General features: G+C 35.8%; 1 protein-coding gene across 1 annotated transcript in view; it reads left to right on the top strand.

Moving 5' to 3' along the window:
• Positions 1-24,550, top strand: part of LOC107745451 (basement membrane-specific heparan sulfate proteoglycan core protein-like) — a 107,409-nt gene that overhangs the window by 25,033 nt on the left and 57,826 nt on the right. Inside the window, exons 2-16 of the mRNA XM_016559323.1 lie at positions 3,653-3,767; positions 4,247-4,315; positions 16,188-16,297; positions 16,558-16,616; positions 16,945-17,105; positions 17,839-17,877; positions 18,698-18,826; positions 19,148-19,321; positions 19,457-19,576; positions 19,696-19,827; positions 20,344-20,488; positions 21,244-21,401; positions 21,666-21,806; positions 23,061-23,227; positions 23,466-23,645. Coding sequence (XP_016414809.1) covers positions 3,653-3,767; positions 4,247-4,315; positions 16,188-16,297; positions 16,558-16,616; positions 16,945-17,105; positions 17,839-17,877; positions 18,698-18,826; positions 19,148-19,321; positions 19,457-19,576; positions 19,696-19,827; positions 20,344-20,488; positions 21,244-21,401; positions 21,666-21,806; positions 23,061-23,227; positions 23,466-23,645 — 1,899 coding nt within the window. The remainder of the gene's footprint in view (positions 1-3,652; positions 3,768-4,246; positions 4,316-16,187; positions 16,298-16,557; positions 16,617-16,944; positions 17,106-17,838; positions 17,878-18,697; positions 18,827-19,147; positions 19,322-19,456; positions 19,577-19,695; positions 19,828-20,343; positions 20,489-21,243; positions 21,402-21,665; positions 21,807-23,060; positions 23,228-23,465; positions 23,646-24,550) is intronic.

The following is a 24,550-nucleotide window of genomic DNA, read 5'->3' as shown; positions in this document are numbered from 1 at the left end:
TAAGAGCTAACGCATACACTGCCGTTCAAAAGATTGGGAGCTGTAAGATTTTTTATGTTTTTTTAAAGAAGACTCTTCTGCTCACCAAGGCTGCATTTATTTGATCCAAAGTACAGCAAAAACAGTAAAATGTTGAAATATTTTTACTATTTAAAATTGCTTTCTATTTGAATAGATTTTAAAATGTAATTTATTCCTGTGATCATACATAGGTAAATATTCAGCATCATTACTCCAGTCTTCAGTGTCACATGATCCTTCAGAAATCATTCTAATATGCTGATTATCAATATTTAAAACAGTTCAAACATCTTTTGCAAAGCGATAGACTCTAATGTTGCGCTTTGTCTGTTTCTTTGCCGTTCCTGCAGAACAAACTGTTGGCATTGTGAATGGTATAATTGGAAAGTAAACAGTGGGATTCCTTTGACAGTTGAATGCAGTATGTGTGTGTTTGTCTGGGCTATCATTTTCTTGGCTAGGTGAACTCAAGCCTTTTTTATCCATATATATATATATATGTATATGTATGTGTGTGTGTGTGTATATATATATATATATTTAAACTTTAATTTTTGGGTGAGCTATACTTTTGACATTTATACCCTGTAATAATAGTCAATAGTTAAGAATAGTCAATTTCAATGGTAAATTCTTTAATACTGTAGTGATTTTTTTTCCTTAAGTGGTTTGTTTCCTTAAGTTGTGTGTCTTATCTGGTGACAATGAAATTGACACATATACTTTTTCTAAGTCTTTTCACCAAAAATATGCTGCATTACAATTATGGATGACAATAATGACAGAGAGTCTCATTTTGGGAGGACTCCATCCCAAGGGACATGGAAGCAGGTGATGATCACAACAAAGGTTTGCTGAGCAGATCCAATTGAAAGAATTTTGCCAGTCAGCGATTTCCCTTTGAAAAAGTTCTAGGATTGTTGTTTTAGAGTGTTCAGTCAGGGGAGAAAGGATTTGGAGGGGAGATCAAGTTATTTATTTGCAGGAGCCATTTAAATAGGAGCTGCGGTCATGATGGAGATGCAGGGAAATGGGAACTGGGAACTGCTATGAAGACCGAAAATGCCAAATGTGGCATCTTGCCAAACACGTATACAAATGTGAAGATGAGAACCGGGGTGCAGAAGAGACATGATTTTATAAAATCATCAAAGCTTTTGTTGCTGACCAAAGAAGAAGTGAATAAGCAAAAGGCACTGCTGGTTGAGTTCAATTTTCTGCTAACTATGCAAAATGCTTCCAGAGAATCCATGTATAAAGTTAATATGTTCATTTATTCATAATTAATTTTGTATTTAAATTAAAATTTACACTTCCATTCAATTGTTTGGGGTTGGCAAGATTTTTCTCTTATCTCTTATGCTTACCTAAGCTTTATTTGATCAAATATACAGTAAAACAATTTAAAATAACTGATTTCTGTTTGAATACATGTAATTTATTAATTTTGTTGGCAAAGCTGAATTTTCAGCAGCCATTACTCCAGTCTTCAGTGTCACATGATCATTCAGAAGTCATTCTAATATGCTGGTTTGCTGCTCAACAAACATTTATTATTATCGGGTGTTAAACGGGTTAAAACAGGTGTTCTGCTAAATATTTTTGTAGAAACTGTGATATATTTTTAGCAGAACTCTCTGATGAAAAGGAAGTTCAAAAGAACTGTATTTATTTGAAATGGAAATCTTTGTTACATTATAGAAGTAATTACTGTGATTTTTGATAAATTCGATATTTCCATGCTGATTAGCAATATTAATTTCTTTAAAGGGGTCATATGACGTTGCTAAAAAGAACATTATTCGCTTTCACAACGAAACACACAGCGTCTCCACAACATGGCAGCGGCAACAATACTACAGCGAGAATCAAAGTTACGCCTTCTTTCTTTGTGTGAACATTTGGGCGGCGTTATGCAAATCTTCCCACATCATGACGTAGACATGTGGGGGCCTGTTAGATCGAGCCGTTTTAGGTAGGCGTGGTTGACTACAAGTTTGAGTACAAGTTATCAATGTCTATTTGACAAATTGTTTGGTTAAATTTTACTTTGATTAGAGGAGTGAAATTCTTATAGGCTATTTAGTGTTATGAAATGCTAAACAATATTAAAGGTGCAGTAGGAGATCTTGGAAAATGCTAACTTTAGCCTGATAGCACTGAAAGCAAACGTCCCACCCTCCCTGCAATCGCCGTCCAAAGCCACGCCCCCTGAACGCATATATGCACACAGATCAGACGACCAGAGACAACATTACTACAATACATCATGTGTTATTCACCGGTGAGTAAACTTCATAGTACAGTTAGTAAAAGTACTACAAGGAAGGAAGATCGGGTTGTTGATGTTTGCCTGCCATTATCGCTCTGTCTGCACAGCGTACGTGAACGCGCTGATGATGTATCGTGTCTGCGCGAACCGGGTGCACAGAGGTATGCTAATGCATACGTTGACAGGCAGGTAGGAAAGGACGAACATTTCTTGGTCCTACGCCTTCAACAGAATATATAAATACAGATAAATACATTTAGACCTCTTAACTTAATGATTGCTATTGGGATGTGAAGAGTCTTTCAACCATCATAACAATAAATGTTTCTGAAGACAATCACCTATTGCACCTTTGAACATGTTCCTTGGAAATCATGCTGTAGTTGATCATATTTCAGAGGTTTTATTTTTGCTGTTATATCTGATTTTTATGACCTCTCATGGGTGTGACGTTAATCTCTGCATGAAAAAGTACTTCCTTACTAGTACCAGCCCTGTGCTATTTGGTTAGGGTGTTACAGTACCAGAGGTATGGAGGTAAAAGGTGTTCACCTTATATCTTTGTTCACCAATTATATGTATGTATATATGTATGCATGTATGGAACTTTTCCACGACATTCTAATTTATTGAGATGCACCTGTACATACATATATACTAAGGTTCAAAAGTTTGGGATCAGTAAGAGAGAGAGAGAGTGATAGATAGATAGGCTATGTATATATATATATATATATATATGTGTGTGTATATTTATATGTGTGTATATTTATTTGGTTGTCACACTTGTAGAATATGTTCATAGTTGATGTGATTAAATATACCTATGGACACTGACACCAGGGGCCTGTTCCATAAAACAAGTTTACCAAATAAGCCAGGCTTATTTCAGTTAGTCTGACTTATTTTGAACCAAATCAGCTGACAATAAGTCAGACTAACTGAAATAAACCTGGCTTATTTGGTTAACTTGTTTTATGAAACAGGCCCCAGCTGTTTAAAAATCTTTGCTTAAAAAGTCTAGTTCTAGCTTAATTTAGGCTATATGCCGATACCACTTGATTTGATACTTTAATGCTGTGACATTCAGACATTTTGAAGTGTGTCTGTAGTGTCCAAATACTTTTTAAGGACAACATCTGTACTTGCATTTCATGTCTCTATGATGTGTGCGATTATGCATTTTGGTGCATGCACAGAACAAAGGCATGATATTTATCTCTTCTACCCTCAGTGGAGCCAGAAGGCATTGACTGTTGTTTTTGCCTCTCTTTTCTATAGGTCTCTCATAACTCAAGATGTGTTTGGAGATGCTGATTTAAATCCCATAAATTGTGGTTTCATTTGTTTTGACTACAGGTAGTTCAGAGCTCTAAAGTGTGGGATGAGGTGCCCTTTCCAGAGAACTTAGAAGAGGAAAACAAGCGGCCGGGAGGTTATGTGGATGATGAAGAGTACTATGATCCTTCAGGAGGTGGGACTAACTGAATACTGCACTGCTTAGTACTTATAAATAAGGAATAGTAATGTTCATTATGTGGCTATTCATTATGCCTAATTGAAAGTGACAGTAAGGACCTTTATAATTTTGCAAAAAAATTTCCATTGTGAATAAATGCTGAATAAATTTCCACAAAAATATTAAGCAACACAAATGTTTTCATTTAAAATAATATGAAATGTTTCTTGAACAGCAAATAAGCATATTAGAATGATTTCTGAACCATCATGTGTCACTGAAGACTAGACTAATGGCTGCTGAAAATTCAGCTTTGTCATCGCAGGAATAAATAACATTTTCAAATATAAAATATATCAAACAATTCTTTTTAAGTTGTATTTGATCAAATAAATGCAACCTTGGTGAGCATAGGAGACTAATTTTCTAATGTTACCATCCTCAAACTTTTTTTTTCTTCAAAAAGCTAATTTATAATCTCTTTTTTCCTTCAGATATCAGTGGAGAAGAGGATGGAAGCACCCCCGAGCCAAGCCCAGTTGAGCCAGGCATGCCTATAACAAGTGAGAATCCTTTTTTTTTTTTTTTTAATGAAGAGGCAGTATTACAACATGACAGTAGTCACAAATTTCATATCAGTGTGATAAAAGAGTCATCAACAGATTCTGCAAACATCTTGCTTTAAAACATGAAACTGTTTTAATGATCTGCTGAGGTGTTATACAGAGTTGTTGCGTCTGCTGAATTTGTGTCTGTCACATCCTGTCACCCGCCTTTGAGACAGCAGCTTCATCATAACAAGGGCCTCAGATTTGTGCCAGAGATCCAAACAATACTCATTTCTCCTTTCATCAGCTGAGATGCAGAAGTGTAAACATTGCAGCAAACATGAAAGTCAGTGTAAGAAACAGCAGCCAGAACAGACGATACAAACACGGTCATGTATTGATTTCCTTACGTCCCATGTTTAAATTCTCGCCTTTCATGATCTTCTCTTTGAGTTTTATTTTATGGTAGCCTGTTGTACTTTTATCACATTTTACAGAAGTTTTGTGAAGTTATTTCATATAAAGTAGAGTTTAAAATTCCACATTGAAAATAATGGATTCAAAATCTAATGTAAATCTGAACTATTTTAGTTTTAGGATTCTTTAAATTAAAAAAAAAAGAAAAAGAAAAATTACACTACCATTCAAAAGTTTGGGGTCAGTCTAATTTTTTTTATTTTTCTTAAAAAAAAAAAAAGAAATTAATGTTTGTATTCAGTTAGGATGCACTCAATTGATCAAAAGTGACAGTAAAGTCATTGCTACAAAAAAAAAAAATTCTAATAAATGCTGTTATTTTGATTCTTTCATCAAAAAATATTGAAAAAATTAAGCATTAAAAAAAAAAAAAGAAATTAATGTTTGTATTCAGTTAGGATGCACTCAATTGATCAAAAGTGACAGTAAAGTCATTGCTACAAAAAAAAAAATTCTAATAAATGCTGTTATTTTGATTCTTTCATCAAAAAATATTGAAAAAATTAAGCTTATAAATCCCCACAAAAATATTAAGAACAGCTGTTTTCAGCACTGATAATAAGAAATATTCTTGAATAAATTAAATGTTAAAATATAATATAAATAAATGAGAAAATTGTAATAATACAATTTTTTTTAATAATATTTCACAATATTACTGCATTGCTGTGTTTTTGATCAAATAATTCAGCCTTAGTGAATATAAGAGACTTTTGTTCAAAAACATAAATACTTACCCACCCCAAACCTTTAAATGGTAGCATATGTTGTAAAAACAAAGAAATATTTATGACATTTTTAAGCCAAAATAAGGGGACTAATACAGAGAAATTATGATATTAATGTGCATTTTTAATAGCACTTTCAACTCAAATTGTTATGCTAATGAAATAATTTGTAATGGACAAAATCTGTTATTTATTATTATTATAAAATGAAACAACAGTCACATAAAAATAATTCATTCTTTGCGTTGTGTGGCACCCAGCCTCATTTTGGAAACAGACCTTGCGTTATTTAGATAACATATACCGAAAGTGTCTCAGCTGCAGTGTCAGACTCCTGCACTTTCCCTTCTGTCTTTTCTATCTTTGGACTTCTTCTTTGGAATGACTTTTGCTTCCCTGTCTGTCCTTTGTATGTCAGTCTGGGGCATTGTATTGCATGACATCATGGTGGAATGATTGTTTTGGTAAGAGCTCTGCAGCCCGACACCTGAGCTTTACTCCCAAAATAGTCCACACAAATATGCTGGTTCTTAAATTAGAAAGGGATATTTCAGCTGTAGCTTTAGTGTATTCAGAAGATAAAGTACCAGAGGGTGACAGTGTCAACTAAGAGGTGCCAGATTGATTGGGTCAACTCTTAAACATCACCTCTGTGAGACTCAGACCACCTACAGACTCTAAATTCTCAAAGCAAACACATAGTTTGCTAAATGTAGACCCAAATTCAGCAGATGAAACTTGAATCGTCCCTCTAAGTTTGAACTGGAGCATAAAACTGATCTGATGACCCATTGATGATCTTTGAGGTTCAAGACACCACATGAGGTTGGTTTGAAGTCAGGATGTCTTCATTTATCCAAGCATATTTCTGATCTCAGTGGATTTGGTAGAATCGTGAATAAAAAATCAACATCTTTTAACAAAAATATCTGCCACATAACATTTTAAGGCTGGAGAGGTTGAGACTATGAGTCAGCCAGTGGTAATCCCCCTTCTAAAGGGGGTAGTTTATTCTCTAAAGCCATTTATAGATCCGTGCCTGACAGCAGTTGGGAAAGAACATTTGGCTTCCTGGAGTGGATGTCTAACCTGTGCTCTCTTTTTCCAGAGGTCTGTGTGACCACCTTTCCTTCCCTGTCACTGCTGAGAGTTCATATCCTGCTACTGTAGCACATATTACACAGCATCCTGTTTTTCTGATGCATTTTCCAGATCCATATTTTTACATATGGGGCATCTGTAATTGAAATTGCTACATACGTTAGCCTAAAGTGGTCTTTATTGTTAATTATGAGATTGAGAGAATGTAGTGGCATGAGCAAGGATATTATGATGATGGTTATTAAAGTTAAAATGTAATTGTGCTAGGCCCTGAATAGACCTTGAAATGGTTACCTTTCATTTAAAGTATCGTCTCAGTCTGAAAGATGTTTCTTAGAAATATTGAAAACGGAAACATAATTTGATAGTTGTTATGACTCAGATTTATGTCATTATTTCATATACAATGGGGTTTAAAAGTCCACCTTGAAAACAATGGCTTCAAAATCTAATGTAAACCTGCTTTAAACTTCTTTAGTTTTAGGATTCTTTCACATTTAGAGCAAAGAGAAATTACACTACTTTTCAAATTTTGGGGTCAATCTGTTTTTTTTAATAATTAAATATTTGTGTTCAGTTAGGATGCATTAACTTGTTCAAATATAATAGCTATCATCATGATTATTAGATTTAAAATGTAAGTGTGCTAGGACCTGAATAGACCTTGAAATTGTCATTTCAGTCTGAAAGATGTTACTTGGAATTTGGAAATACTGATAACAGAAACATAATTTGATAGTTATTGTCACTTAGATTTACCAAGTTCATGGCAGAGTTTTACTGTAAATGAGATTGGATTTAGTATATTATATAGTTTTATTATTTGATGTATGTTCATTATAAAATTATATTGTATATTATTTAAATGAAAATAAACTAAATAAGTAAATAAATCTAATATAATTTTATAATGATTCTTAATGATTTGGTTATATTGAAATCTCTGACTTTGTTGGCAGACTTTGTTGTTTTACCAAATTACCATTTTTGAGTTTGTTTAGATCTTTTTTTGAAACTCTGGAACATGAGATTACTTGGGTCTTTTTCCTCATGAGAAACATCTAATTTTAATCTAATTTTAATCAAATTGTACTCTATGAGATATACAATAGAGATTTTCATTTTGGTTTTCCTTTCCTAAGGCTAATTCTGGGCTTTTTGTTGTAGTAAATTGGAGTGGTGGTACTTTAGCTTAGTAGTCAGAGTCAGACATCTGTGCTGGTAACCCAAAGGTTATTGTTTTAAACAACAGAAGGGATGATTTATGAACTGTAGAGCATTGGGGTCTGTCAACAATCTACCCGTGAGCAAAATACTTAACCCCAGGTTACTTCTGAGGAACTGTCCTGTATGTAGAAAGGCATTTTCTCAATGACAAAAATGTGATTATTTCAAAACACATGATTGAGTCAGGCACCGGATAAGCAGCCTATAGAGGTGATATCTAGCTTCTTTTCTTTATCAGTCACAAATCCCCATGGCATACAAGAAGACTCTTTTATCTGAGCCGCAGCATATTCCTGGCCTGTTTGTTTGTTTTTCGCTTGATAAAGCCTGATAAAGACGTGGGAGATCTCCTCACCCTCCTTTAGCTCAACAGAACTTCAGGAGTTTCACAGGCCCTCGTACAGACCCTGAACACTGGGTCATACAGCCACTTCAAGCTGAGGAGACAAAGGTTAGCATAGCATACAGACGGGCTTTCAGTTAGAGAGAATGGCTGGGAGATAATTTTGAAGTGAGGCCATGAGAATGCTTATCTCAACACCTCCACACGGAATTTGTGTTTGATTATGGTGCTGACTAGGCGAGAAGCTCAAAGGACAGACTTGTTAATTTGTGAAGTCATAAGTGTAATCGGAGGTGTTCAGCCAAAATGAAATCATAGTTGTAAAATAATCTTATTCATCTCTCATTTCTTTTGGATCCATGCAAATGTTTTCTTTGAAAGCTCTGGCTTACTCTGCTGTGGTGACAATATAATAATATATATAATATATTAACCTAAACATTTTTTATTTTAATACTTATATATATATATATAAGTAGGATAAAAGGAGGAGTGACAACAGTGTTGGACGAGAGAGGACCAGGCCTGGACTTTATTTTGTGTTTTGGTTCTGTTTGTGCGTGACAGTCGTCCGCGAGGGGCTGTCGCGCTATTTTGTGTTTATTTTATTATTAAAGTTTTCTTTGAACGTTAAAAAAAAAAAAAAATCTTGTCCCAGACACACTGCCGCTCGGCCCTCCACCAGCTGGGTAAACTCTTCTGCGATGCCAGGTGGCGGCACTGGACAGCCCTCGGTGGACGGTCCGACACTCCTCTGCTGCCCGGTGGACGGCGACGGCTCCTCCGGGTTCGGGCAGCCGGCAGGAGTCCCCCGTTCCCTGCTCGTCCCCATCATGGTGGATGGCAGCAGGCTCTGGCCTCAGGCGAACGGTGGCAGCGACTCCGCTCGCTCACGGACGGCAGCCGTCCCTCCACAGCCCAGGTGGCCGGCGGGAACCGGCGAACACTCAAAGAAAACTTTAATAATAAAATAAACACAAAATAGCGCGACAGCCCATCGCGGACGACTGCCGCGCACAAACAGAACCAAAACACAAAATAAAGTCCAGGCCTGGTCCTCTCTCGTCCAACACTGTCGTCACTCCTCCTTTTATCCTTCTGGAGCTCCTCCGTGGGACTCGAGACCGGTGAGTGGCGCAGGTGTCGCGCATTAGCATTTACTCCACCGGCCTCGCTCCGTTCCCACGGCTCTCGGCTCCGCCCCTCTCGTCACAATATGTATCATTTATCTCAATCCTATTACTGAGGTAAAATGGTCCCTTGCACACAAAGATTGAGTGCCACTTGTGCATGACTGGAGCTATGCAAAAGTGAACAGATGTCAGAACATCTGATGAAAGATGCATAAGTGTACAGAGTCCTAAAACTTTCCAAAAGTAAAAAGGCCACCCAACTTTCCATTTCTGGTTGTCCTGGTGGTGCAGTTGATGTAATGTTGTGTGTCAGGGCTGCAAAGATCTCTCTCTCTCTCTCTTACAGTGCAAGGAAGAAATTTTGAGGAAGACTATAATAATATATTATAAAATTATAGAAGAATAAAATAAAATAAAATAAAATAAATAAATAAATAAAACAAAAATATAAATAAATATAAATATAAAATAAAAGACTATAATAATTATTTTAATATTGGTTTTATTAGACTACCACTTATTTTTTTAATGCAAAATCTGCGTCCTGAAACAAACCCAGTTGAGAGCCACTAGTTTACCGAACAGAACTTCCTAAAAATCTTTCCTCATGAACTTCAGCTTTCATGCTTAGACACTGCCACTCATTGTTATGGCAGCAACATATGCGTTGCCTTGGAAAATCTTGTCCTCCTCCTTAGGAAACATTGCTTAATTTCTCTCACTGGACACATTTGCAATCACAAATGTCCTTACAATATGAGACTCGCAAAGATACAGACAGAATTTGAAAGTCATTGAGGTTCTAACCCATTGTTGGATAATAATCCGCCACTGTATCTGTAATACATGCAAATAGTTTCAGTTCAGAAGTTATGATGATTGCATTAGTTTACCTGCAGTGAATGAGCTCATTTTACTGCTAATGGAAACATCCTTGTATTTCACCCCAGTCGAGCGTTTTTATTGTGCTTCAGGGGTTTCCTGCAGAAGGCCTGGGAGTGGACATAATGAAAGTAATAATCCATCTTATGGGATTTATAAAACAATTCGCAGTTTGGGTTCCAGTGGCCAAACTAAATAAATAATATTCATTGTTCAAGCGATCAAAAGAACTTAGTGGAAAATATAGTAGCGAGAGAGGGAGACAGACGAAGAGAGAGAAAGAATGAAGTGTGTTCGTGCTTGTTTTATCTTTAAAGGAATAAAGAGTGCTTGCTTTGTCTCTCTGTGATAGCACACTGAGGGCTTTGTAGTGTGAAAATGTCAGTAGCAGTTCAGTACATAAAAGGACAGTTCTAATAGTGTCGCTTCTTTCAACTTGCCACTTTGATTTTGATGCAGGACCGCTTTGAATTTGTGGATACCTCATTAACACCACTTAGCGTGGGATGGAATGAACAGCAATACATAATCATAGCAATTACGAAAACTATCTCTCAACCATGTTACCGCTCTGTACCGACTATGTGAATGCGATTACTTGGATGGATGTTCTTTTATGTTATCTTTCATAGAAAGTTTGTGCAAATTTGCCGGTATTCACACATGCGCCTGTTTAGAGACCAATAAGAATTCCAGCTTGTTTCAAAATACTTTTTAAATTATTTATTGCAGGGTTGCTTTGAATGTCTTCTTCTAGTGTAGTCACAGCAGAAGATTTATATTGCAGCAAAATGTAATTAAAATAAATGAAGATGAAATATAATAGATCTTGACACTAGAATATTTTGGTTAACTGCATCTGATTCCCATTGTGGATTTAAAGGGACAGTTCACCAAAAATTAACACGTTTTGTTATCATTTGCTTACTCTGTTTTCGGTTCAAAGCTGTAAGATTTTCTTTTCTTCTTTTTTTTGGAAAAATGTCTTTTTTAAATTTATCTTATTATTATTATTTTTTGCCATAAAATGAAAGTCAGTGGGGTCCAGTGTGGTGGGGGTTTTGTAAACTAAAACTATTAAAAATAATTTTCATTGTTTAAAAAATGAAAATAAGTTGCCGAGGCAATATTTCTAATTTGTTTTTATTAAAAAAATTAAGTATTAGAAATATAATAAAAACTAATAAAAATGACAAACCTACATAAAATTACTAAAACATACAAAATTTATAAAACACATAACAATGCTTAAAATGAAAATGAATACTGCTAATTCACAGTAATTATAAATATTATTTAAAAAGCTGTAAGACTTTCTTTTTTTTTTAAGTCTCTTTTTTTGGCCATAAAATTAAAGTCAGTGTGGTTCAGTGTGGTGGGGTTTTTGCAAACTAAAACTATTAAAATCATTTTCATTAATTGAAATAAGGCCGAAATAAAATATAAATTATAGATGAAAACGTACTTATTTTAATTCTGTTAGTTGCCAACAAATAAAAATGACAAACATGTATATAATTGCTAAAACATACAGAATTTATGAAACATAAAAATACATAATTAAAAATGAATATGGCAAAAAAGCTAATTCAAAATATTAAATATTATAATTGTAAATAAATAATACTAAAGGGAATAATACACTGGGACTCCAGTGTTCTTTTGGACCCTATTGACTTTCATCATGGACAAAAACAGTTGAAACATTCTTCAAAATATCATTTTTTATGTTTTACAGAAGACAATGTCATACAGGTTTGAAACACCATGGAGACAAGTAAATAATGACAAAATATTCTCCGCTGAGAACCAGAAATGGTTAATCAGAATATTCTGACGTCAAGGCCAATTATCTTTGCCATGCCTTCAAGTATGCTGTAGCAAACAGGATGTGGCCCTCCCACTGGTTACCCAGAATATACCTATTCTCTCTCACAGATACACCCGTTGAAGAGTTAAAAGCAGATAGTGGAAGTATGGTTACTGGTTGGAGTGGAGGATATCCTGCAAACTACAATGACTTAATGAGATCCCACCAAGATAACTGTAGCTGGCATTTAAAACGGGCTGAGAGAGTTCTCGCAGCGATCCGTGTCTTCATAGACAGATGTTGATCATATGCAGCGTCGCCTCTGGCTCAGTGCTTCACTGTCAGTGTTCTGCTGTGCCAGAGGAATGCAACTCTTAAACGCTCACAAATCTAAATCTGCCATTCAAAATAGAAAACATGCGTCAATTAAACCGTGACTTCTCCAGCTGGGGTATTTTTACTGAATCTCATATTTCTTAAATGGCCGATATATCATAGCTCTTTATATGCATCTAACCTTCTAATTTTCACCTGTCACTATATGAAAAATATGCTTTTCTTCTTATGTTTTGTTCTTTAATTGTTTCCCCACTGTCCTTGAAATTAAAACAACTCCATACATGTCCTGTCTCTCTCCTCTCGTTCCATTCACTCTTTGCACAATGATTTTTACTTTGACCCTTGACTCCAATTCCTGATGCCACTGTTTTTTTTTTGTCTGTATCTCAGTCCTCTTGGGACATCTTGAGCGCTGGGCAGCATGAGTACAGTAGGTCGTGTTCTCAGCTGAACTCTTCAGTTATCTTGCTTTATCTTCGATATGGTTGCTTCCAAACAATGGAACCATTGAATCTTAGTTGCATATTTAAATAAGTTTGTAACACCCTGTTTTGCTCTATTTCCCAGTACTTAGAGTTATGTCAGTGACATATTAGAGCGTTTACGATAAAGACAAAGTGTTCTAAAAGAAAGAGGGAATCTAGTATGTGCCAAATATTTTACTCTTGGTTTTGGAAAAACTTGATTGCATTTTCAAGAAAATTCAATTCAATGGCTCATGTGGTGTAACAAATAAAAAAATAACAAAAATAAAAATACTTTCCTTACACCTTGAATGCAGGTAAATATTATTCAAGGTGTCTTACTAATTATTTCCCAAAAAATGTAAAACTATATTTTTCAAGGTGAAAACCATTTTTTAAATGTTTATCATGTTTATTAATTTATAAATGTCTGACATATTTTAATAATAATATTTAACAGTATTAATAATGCATAAATATCATTCATTTTTTAATAAATAAAATAAATAAATCGATATTAATGTAATAAAATAATCTAAAATCAAGATGTAAACCTAAATTATATTTAATCTCTACCCTCAATAACTCTTGATTTTAATTCAAGAACATATAGTTTTTAAACTTTTGGAATCACAAAATGAATTGTTCTTAACTAATTTAATTTGGCATATCAATACCTGTACATCCAAATTCTGATAAGAAAACCAGCTTTTTTTGTTGTCATTATTACAGCAGAAATACCTGAAAACTTTTACTTTTGTCACAAAGGTTGAAAACCACTACTGACATAATTTGCTGTCTATTCCTGTCTTTTTTGTTGGCTGCTCCACATTAATTTTCACTTCTACACTCTAATTTATGCATTCACACATTTGCTTGTACGATCTCAGAGCAGTAAACACAAGCTAAACCGGTTACGCATTGCCATGCTTGGAGTGTGAAATTCTGTTTAGTACCAGAACGACAACAAGATGCCCTGCCAGCTGGCTTTGTGGCATTATGATGGATGGAGGTTTTCCTCTCACAAATGCACAGTTGACATTTGGATGGTCTGCGTCTGAGAATAGCCTGGTGAAAAATCAGCGAATCCCCAGCCAAGTGCATTCCACAGAGCTGCAAAATAAGACAAGAAGACTACTTTGAGTGTTTGATTCAGTGTGAAGGCTTCTTGGAGGGAGGAGGAGGAGGAGGAGAGAAGGGAATGAAGGTCGAGTTGAAAGACTCATGCTTTAAAGGCCAGACAGACCACATTGGCTCAATCAGCTCTTTGTCTTCCGCACAGGCCTCCGTGTGTCCCATCAAGGGCTCGGCCCACAAAGCTGCCAAATTTATGCTGTTGTTTAGTGAGAAGAGTTTATGAATTAAGCATTTGGAACGCTTCTGTTTCACTGTCTTTTCCCTTGTCCGAATGCAGTTTCAATGCGCTCGCTGGCATTCAACTGAGGATTTCCTAAATGGAAAGACTGAATGGGGCTTTGCTCCGTTTTAGAACGAGAATGTGGTTTTCTGAGTTGTAGCCTTATTAGTGAGAACTACCGAGATGAGATTACGGGCGCTGGGCAGGCTGAGCCGTCAAAAAAAGAGAGGCTGATGCTTTTTCAGTGTGCCTACACAAGCGATTCAATTAATCACGGGTCAGTGCCAACACTTTGACGGGACTTTTTGATGTTCCGTTTCCTCTGTTACGTCACCATGGCCAGACTGCCTACAGCCTGGACAAAGGCAGTCAGTCAAGACCTTCTGACTCTTTTACTTTGTTTTCATCCCTCTCTGTCCCTTAATGACCAAAGTTAACTTTCTTCACGGTAATGAGAGCAGCAGTGAAGGTTGCCATTAAGGAAGCAAGCGGCCGTGTATCAATGTATTGCGCAATTAGAAAAGATTGAGCTCTGGGCCACTTTCTTTCCCAAATCCTGTCAGCAGTAAGTGCTAATTTCCAATAAACCATGTGTGCACGGCAAATACATTTGATCGGACGGTGACAGCAGGTGTCCAGATGGTGTGAAAAGCAAGTTAATTAATCTCAGTGATATTTTATCAATTGGAATAAATCTATAAAGGCATTAAGAGCAGTGAAAGGTCAGAAGAGTCTGTTCGGGATATATGTGACTGTGTATATAAGCTGCGTCGCATTAAACACGACTCTGCTGGAGAACTGTGGCGAGTGGCAGCTAACTGCAAGAAAGAGCACAAATATTGACTTCCTTTTTCAATTCAGTTTGACAAACTGAAATCGGGTAAACCCACCCAGGCGAGCTGCCGGGAGGGCAGTAAAAGGGCTGGAGCTTTTCAAAGGTTGACGTACTGTGAGGCCGTGGGCATAAGCTAATAGCATGTATTTGTTTTTGTTATTGAATGGTAGCTTTTGCAGAAGAATTGGCGCCGTCGATGCTGAAACCTTTTCTGAATAGATTTTGTAGTGCTGTACTTTTTCAATGATTATTGACCTTTTTATGACCCAATTCATCTTTACTGTACATGTGCCTCCAATTGTTTTTAGGGGCATGTTTGATTTTGTTGTTCACCTACGTGTTTATTCATATCCTTTTTTAGGTCTTAGTTTGTTTAGAATGGTCTTTCTGGTCTCCCATCCTGGCCAATCTCCTGCTCCGCTGATTTAGATGGTCAGCCAGCTGGTCTTCCGGGCTGAAAAGTGGCCAAAAAATTTAAAACCAGCAAATAGGCTGATTTAGGAGTTTTTTTGTTTTGTTTGTTTTTTAACATTATGAACTTCACATTTTCAGTTAAACAATCATGATATACCAGTACTATATATTAGTGATTATATATATTTTTTAATTGATCAGTTTTGGATATATCAGATATATACGTCGAACACTGTTTTATGTAACAATTTCAAAATGAATATACATTTTTATACTGTATTTTAATAATGCTGTGAAGCCTAAATTCATTTGTAGTGAATTTTAAATTATTTATTTATGATTTTTAGTGCTTTTATATTTATTTAGACAAAACAGTGTCAATAGAATGTTAATATTGGATGTTTATAGTCCATACATTTACTTATCAGACAACTCTTTTTTTATAATTTTAATATCATTGCATCCTTAGAACTAACTTTTGTATAATAAGTTTAAAGAATAAAACTAATATTATTAATTTATATAAAATATTTAATCTATATATATATTTAAAAAAAAAGACAATTAATAAAAGAAAATTGAGAATTAATGTAGTTCATTGACAGTAATATTGATTTGTGTGTAGTTTGTATATTTGTGCTTGTCAAGTGAAATGTTATTAGCAGATATTTTTATAGAGACAAATATCTTGCTTAATAGTGCTAATTGATGTAAATGACTATAATGATTATTCTCTGGTGCTGTTATTGAGTCTGACAGTCGTCTTCTTGTTTCTAGTTTACTATCGGGCACTGGTGAACTTCACAAACTCCTTCCAGTATGGGCCTGAACTTGATGACATCTACTCTCCTGCTTTTGTAGAGATATCATCTGCTGTCATCGATACGGTATGTGCGTTTACTCAAGGACTGAGCTGAAGAAATACCATCAATAGAGTTTTCACAATAATAATTAAGGGCGTGCTCCACCTGCGTATTGGGTCATATTATTGATCACATGCCTTTCCTCTGATTTTTGTCTGTACTGTGTTAATGTTTAGGCTAAATCAGTATTTAGCTGTAAAACTAGAATGTAGTACACAGAGACTGAAGTACTTTGTAAGGCAAGGCCAGTATGTGGTGATTAATGGTGTTTATTTTCTCCACAGCTTGAGTCTGACTACAACAGGATACCAGGACAGCAGACCGTCAATGTGGTTCTCATTAAGTAAACACCATTTTCAGTTTCAAACACTAACGTAATAGTGCATCTTCTAATGTATAAAGATAGTCAGTTTACTTTACAATCATTAGGGAATTCATTTCAAATAGTCAAATACTCAAAAGTTCTTTTTTGTATTATGAGACTTATTATGATCACTCTGCTTAAAAACATCTTAAACCAGCTGGTCTTCAAGCCTGGCCAAGCTGGTGTAAAACAGCAAACAGACCAGCCTGACCAGACTGGGATACCAACAAACCATATTAAGTTGGTTTATGTGGTTTGTTAGTTTGGACGGTTGTTTTGATTAACTGTGCTCTGTGTACATTTGCAGGAAAATCGGCAAAGATGTGTTTGTGGAGCTGGATGTCGGCTCAGATAATAACTCTAATGAAACACAGATCAGAGATGTCCTGTTCTCAGTGGTTAAAGAGGGCACCATTGCCTCCTACGATACCTCAGTAATAGGTTTCCAATTCAGACGGCTTGGAGAAGGTATGTGCAGTTTTTTTATTTTTATAGTTATAGTGTTAATAGTGAGTAAACAATGATTCCTTACTAAATGATGCAATGCGATTTTATAAGAATATCATATTGTTATATTGTGATATCAGAATCACAATATAACAGACACTATATTTGAAATCTTTCGAATTGCTGAATATTTTATGAAATTAACATAATTTATAATAATAATAATAATAATCATCATTGTATTATTGAAAGGTGAAGAAACACCATCATGCCTTCATAACACTGTTGAACATATTTTGCTGGACTGCACTGTTTTATATGTTAATACGCAACATTTTCATTCAGAGATATGCATTTAACTTGTATATTTCTAAAAGAAGTATCACCGGAAGGTATTTTAGAAGTTTTGTCTTGTATTTATCTTAAATGTCTTGTATAGCTTAATTGTATGACTCCTGTTATTCACTTTGTTCTCGCCATGAAGATGGCATTGGCATTAAAAAAATAATAAACAATAATATTATTGTATATTATTATTATATTGTATATTATACAATAATAATCATTTTGATATGTGTTAAATGTTCAGTTGTTAAATCAAATTATTGTGTATATCCGAACTTGCATTTTTATACTCTTGTTTTTTGCACTTTATGGTTTATATAACGATTAATTCTGGTAGTTCTGTGTGGAACTAGTCATCATTCAAAAATGTAGTATAGATAATGTTCTCTGGTTATGGTCTGGTTCATAGCTGATACTCCCCTTCCTGTGGAGCCCATCGTTGTGCCAGGTTTGTCCTCAACCAGGTCTGCTGCATGGAGACAATAGTGCTTTAGAACACAGTCCAGTCTTGTTCACTTATGAGAACTGAAGGAATTCTCAGCATATGTAGTGGCTGGATAAAGAATGAATGAACCTTTATGCATGTGTGCACTCTGATGAAGACCTGAGTATGATGAGAAGAACAAAAGGCTTTGCATGGCTTGTCATTGATTTGAAGTGAAGCTGACGTCAGGAATGCACCTCTTGAAGTATCGTTTTCAGACAATGTAATGTGTTTGTGTTTGTGTTGGAATTGAATTTTTGCTGTCCAATCTTTCCATATTTTTTACTTTCAGATTAAGGTACCGGATAAGAGAATTCAAGACTGAATAGAAAGGATGAACATTATACAGATTTGTTCTTTGGCTTTGTTCACACTGCACATAAATCTGATTTGATTTTCAAATCCGATCTTCACAACTGACTGTCTACATTTTGCAAAAAAAAAAAAAAAAACTTCAAACCTGACCTGACCTTCAGACTGCATTACAAAAACAAAACAAAAAACAAAATGTGAATTTATTTTCTGAAATTTTCTCTCTTTTTTTTTTTTGGCTATTCAGACTATAAAAACTAAAGATTTTGTTAAAAGCGGATTTTCGCTGCCTGTGTGAACAAAGCCTATCCTCTTGAAATGGCAGGTCTAGCATGGCAAGGCAATGATGAGCTTGCATTGAATCATTGAAACATCTTTCAACAAAGCATCATGTACAGTTTTTCTTGGATCCCTGCATTGCATTATGTACAGTGCATCACAGAATTTTATATGTCTGTCTCTGCCACCTCAGTGATTCCCGTTCCCAGAGAATGCTTGTCTGGCGACTTCAGATGTCAGGATGGGCTGGCGTGTATCCCTCGGGAGTATGTGTGTGACAAACGGCCTGACTGCAATGACTTCAGTGATGAAATGAACTGTGGTGAGTGAGATTGCGTCCTCATTTGTCTCAGAAATTAGTGGCATTGCTTTGTTAATTTAACTGACTAACACCAACTAAATGCACTTTGATAACATGTATACAATTTTTATTTTATAGTCTTAATATATCTTTTTCAGAAAAATATACAATTTTATTTTATTTTATTTTACGGCAGTTAAACATATTCATTTAATACATTGCATAGGATCTTGTTTTTTTTTTTATATTCATGCTTTACAATGCTTGACATCATAATGGCTTCAAATGTGCTTTGTGTTTGTAATTGATTGACAGTCCTAATTATATCATTTATTTTCAAAGCTGTTGTTCCTGTACGCCCTACTCCACCTACGCCTCCTAAAACCAGACCCCCACCTGGCCCGGGACCCTGCCGTGTAGACCAGGCCACCTGTCAGAATGGACAGTGTATCTCACGGGACTATGTTTGTGATGGCGAAACGGACTGCGCTGACGGCAGCGATGAGTTCAATTGTGGTAGGACAAGCGGCAGTATGCTGTAACCATTTCATTTACCATAGAATTAAAACCACTTTATAATCAAGCACGTTATGCTGGTGATATTTGTCTGTTCTCTGCATTTATTATACAACTATGTTTTTAATTACAAAGGAACTCCATCTCCCTGTGAACCCAATGAGTTTAAGTGTCAGAACGGCCGCTGTGCCCTGAAACTGTGGCGTTGTGATGGGGATAATGACTGTCAAGACAACTCAGATGAGATGAACTGCCGTAAGTCAGAGCTGAGCTTCCATCCACAGATTGTTTGGAAACCTGGAGTTCAGTTTGTTGCCACTAGAGAGAAATGACACACTTTGCTAATAACTGATTGTTGTTTCTCATTCCTTCAGCCACTAAAGATCCAGGGGACACATGTGCCCCGGAGCAGTTTGTGTGTTTGTCTGACCGCACATGCATTCCTGCCAGTTACCAGTGTGACGAGGAGCCGGACTGTGCCGACCGCTCTGATGAATACGGTTGTGGTAAGGCGTTAGAATCCTATTAATCTTTAACAAGTAAACATTGGTTGTCATACCATTCCAAACACTGTAACTCTTTTGTCTCCACTTTTCTTTCACTGTCACACTCACTTTGACTTACTAACAGTAATGCTTCTTCTAAAACCTGAAAATTGTGTATTTATGGTCAGCAAAGAAAGATTCATGTTTTGCCGCACTCATACAGCTTTTCAATAACATCTAGATCTCATCTCCCATATATCTTGTGCTTGTAGCTTATTTAACAGGCGGCTTTGGTGTTGTTTCTGCCAACAGTGCCTCCGGCTTTGGTTGGCTAATCTCACTGAATGAATCTGCCAAATAAAACTTGTGCTGTCACAGGCTGCCAATTTAGAATCAAAGACTTGCTGCGTGTGTGTGGTTTCTTTTGTCCATATGTCTCTTTTACTGTTAGCATTCATATAATAGTTATATATGCAGATTGTAATTGATTGTACTGTAAAATGATTATACTATATGTTTTCTTTTATTGTACCCAAGCACCTCCCACTGTGACCGTCCCGCCGGAAGAGTCCATCACGGCAGCGCGGGGCGACACTGTGACCTTTACTTGTTCTGCCATTGGTGTACCCGTTCCCATCATCACATGGCGTCTTAATTGGGGACACATACCAACCAGTAGCAGGTAGGTTAGGATGTAGTAAGCATTGTGGATTAAAAACTCTGAAATGATCAAGATGTCCACAATCTGGGTTAAAGTCATACAGTCCATATTCTCTTAAAGACTGAATAAATGCAAAGTAATGAATACTTGTGGTTTCATCCATTCCTATTGTATTCCCAGAGCTCTCTTTGCTGAACTCTGTAAATAATTAAATGAATAACTTTAGCACTAGTCTAAATGAAAACAGAGGGCCATACTTCATGTACTCAGTAAGAAACAGGCTTTCTTTTTTGGCAAAAAGGTTGTGAACTATCTCTTTTCCAATTATTGAATCTCAAAGGAGTTCTTCTTCTAAAGTTGCTTCTTTGCCATTATTATTTGTCATAATACTTAATGGACATTATTAATATATAACCAGAGAGCCGTATTTAATTTGCTTCTCAGCACGTGCTCTCCTTCTGTATAATCATTTCTAGGCTATTGTAGGTTTTTTTTTCCTGTCAGATGTGATTTTTTAAATCATTTTTATGCAGAGTTTTTGTATTTTGTCTTTCATTACCAATTCAATTTGTTTTTGTTTTTTTAGTTTCTATCATATTTTTCTACATGGACTAATAAGTATACAGATAGCAGACCCATTTGTCACAAGTTACATTTCTGCAAGGTTATTCAATTAACAAAACCCAAATAATTACAAATAAAAATAGTAAAATAAAATGGGGGGGCCTGGCTGGGCTCTCAAAACCGCCCTAATTTAAACATGATTCAATTGACAGAATCACAATGGCCAGTGAGAATGGGCGAGGAACGATCACCATCCGCGACGTGAAGGAAGGTGACCAGGGTGCATACACCTGCGAGGCCATCAACGCTAAAGGCCTTGTGTTTGCCATTCCTGATGGGGTCCTCAGCCTGTCTCAGAGACCAAACCCAGGTACTGCATCAGCTCCATATGGTGCGAACATATTTGGATTACTATGTGTATTTGTTCTCGATTGATACTTTCTTTTCCGAAGAGACTATGGATGTCATCTTTTATTTGCGAGACAGGTTATCCTGCTGTTCTTTGACCGCATGTCGTGACATTGTTGTCTCGTGACTGTGAGGCAGCTCAAACCTGACGGTGGTGGTCTTACCATCCTTTGTCTTCCATGTCGTACTTGTCCAGTTGTGTCATCCTCTCTGTACGTGTTCGCAGGTAACTGCCGTGATGGACATTTTAGCGTGGGCGATCACTGCATGCCATGCTTCTGTTTTGGCATCACAAAGCACTGTCAGAGCACCGGTCGCTACCGCAGCCAAATCACACTGCGCTTCACAGAGGAAGAGGACTTCAAAGGTACTCAACTGATTAAAAATTCAGATTTTTGCATTTATGTTTATGGATTTACAGTTGGAGAATGTAGTTGTTGTGGCAACTTTTGGTGTCATCTTATGTGTAACTCATGATAATTATCACTAACCCTATAAAGCCAGACATATAATCAGTCAGATTTAGTTTTTAACGGAACAGTTTATTGAACCTTCAGACATAATATATAAAAATATGCATATGTTTTATTGTTGAATGTCATTCTAGCTCAAGGAGGGAAAAAAGCCATTTTTGTTCAGAGGCCTAAACTAAATTATAATTTTATAAGGCCAAAAAATAAGGTGAAATTCAGTTAACTTCTAATGTAAATCAATGAGATTTTTTAAAACTGTATAGCAAACAGCTTAGATGAAATGCATTAAGAATATCAATGGTCACTCTGTATTTCTGTTTAAGTTGTGGGGAGCAAAACATATCTATAACGAACATAATGCAAATGAACAAATGTTCATCAAAAACCTGATACATCACATTTGATACTCACAATTTAGCACCATTTTACAAAGTTGTTTCAGTCCAGCAAGTCTTCATCTTTAAATATTGCTAACAATATAAAGGACATTCTTATATTTACTTTATAAAAAATGTTACCAGACTGCAAAAGGCATGTAGTATATTATGTACAACAAATTTTTTTGTGAAGTTTAGATCATGTTGATAATTTAGAGACCCTCATGTCGTTCCAAACCCGAAAGACCTTGGTTCATCTTCGGAACACAAATTAAGATATTTTTGATGAAATCCGAGAGTGTATGACCATGCATAGACAGCAACACAACTGACATGTTTAAGGCCCAGAAACGTAGTAAGAACTTGTGTCGAAAGTCTGACACGGAAGAGAAGAAATTGTTGAATGAAGTCATTATTTTAGTTTTCTTTGCGCACAAAAAGTATTCTCGTAGCTTCATAAAATTATGGTTGAACCACTGATGTCACATGGACTATTTTAACAATGTCCTTACTACCTTTCTGGGCCTTCAACATGGTAGTTGCGTTGCTGTCTATGCAGGGTCAGCTCTCAGATTTAATCAAAAATCGTAATTTGTGTTCCGAAGATGAACGAAGGTCTAACATGTTTGGAACAACATGAGGGTAAGTCATTAATGACAGAATTTTCCTTTTTGGGGTGAACTACCTCTTTAAAGGAACAATTACACTGGTATTGAAAATATAATACACTACCTTTTTCTGTTTGTCTCTTGTCTATCGTTTTATCCACAGGAGTCAATGTGTCATTTCCTAGTCGTCCAGGCACCCAACCACCTCTTTCCTCCACTCAGATGTTGATCAATCCAGAGAGTGAGGAGTTCCAGCTAGTGGATCTGTCTCGCCGTTTCCTCGATCAAGACTCCTATTGGACTCTGCCTCGCCAGTTCCTGGGCAACAAGGTTTCTCTCCCCTCCACAATACTCGACTGAACAAATGTAGATAGGAGCTCAATAAAACATTATGAGTAATCCGTATCTTCCTGTTTTCGTGCAATCCCATTTCCATCTTCTCCCTATCATTAGCTGTCTCTTCTCTCTCTGTCACTGTGAATATTCAAATGTGGTAGCTTGATTGTCTTGGAAAGCTTGGGAAGCTTCAGTATCTTGGTATTCTGGACACTGTGTCTGTGTTGTACAGGTTGACTTGTATGGAGGTTATCTGAATTTTAAAGTGAGTTACTCACTGCAGCGAGGTGGATCGGAATTAAAGGAGAAACCTGATGTTGTGCTGAGCGGCAACGGGCAGAAATTTATTTACCGTAGAGGCGACCCCACTTTACCTGACACAATCAACCGTAGACAGATCAAGTTTACAGAGGTAAGCCACATATGTGAATAGCTTAAATATATAACATTTATTTTTCTTATATATAGTGTATATATACATACTACTGTTCAAAGGTTTGGAGTCTTTTTATGTCTTTGAAAAAAGACTCTTCTGCTCACCAAGGCTAATACAGTAAAGCATTAATACTGTGAAATTTTGTTAGAGTTTCAAATAACTGTTGTATTTTAAAATATTTTTAAATGTAATTTATTCCTGTGACGGCAAAGCTGAATTTTCAGTATCATTGCGCCAGTCTTCAGGGTCACATGGGAAATCTTTCTAATATGCTGATTTGGTGCCCAAGCAGCATTTCCTATTATTATTATTATTATTATTACAGTTGAAAACAGCTTAATATTTTTGTCTTTAGTTAGATCATATGTCTTTAGTGTCACTTTTTGTTGCAACAAAAATGTGTTGTTGCTTTTTAAAAAAACAAACAAAAAAAAACACTTGCTGACCCCAGAGCAGACATTTGAATAGTAGTGTGTGTACAAAATTTTATTTTAAAATGTTTTTGTGCTTTTTTTTTCAGAATTCTTCATATTAAACTTGAAGTAATAAACTTATGCTTTGAAGTACTGAGAAAAACAAACAAACAAACAAACATTGTCATAACCATGGCATACACTTGCTCATATAAGAGCTGTCAACAGAATACAGGGTTATTTAATTTTATCAAAAAATAATAAAGCAAATAAAATCTCAAAGTTTTGTGTAAAATTGTAATGAATTTGCAGTATTGTCAGCTCTACACTGCTAAAACATCGGTGTAAGACTGACGTATAAAACTGTATTAATACCATATACCAAAAAATCATTATTTAAAATGGTGAAATGTTATTTTTGTTTAAAGTAGTTTTGCAGCAGTATTTCTTGTTAGTGTTATGTGAGGT

The sequence above is a fragment of the Sinocyclocheilus rhinocerous genome, unplaced genomic scaffold (genome assembly GCF_001515625.1).
Source record: "Sinocyclocheilus rhinocerous isolate Xijiao unplaced genomic scaffold, SAMN03320098_v1.1 scaffold2754, whole genome shotgun sequence".
In the NCBI taxonomy this organism is placed as follows: Eukaryota; Metazoa; Chordata; class Actinopteri; order Cypriniformes; family Cyprinidae; genus Sinocyclocheilus; species Sinocyclocheilus rhinocerous.
This window is presented reverse-complemented; position numbering and strand designations above follow the sequence as displayed.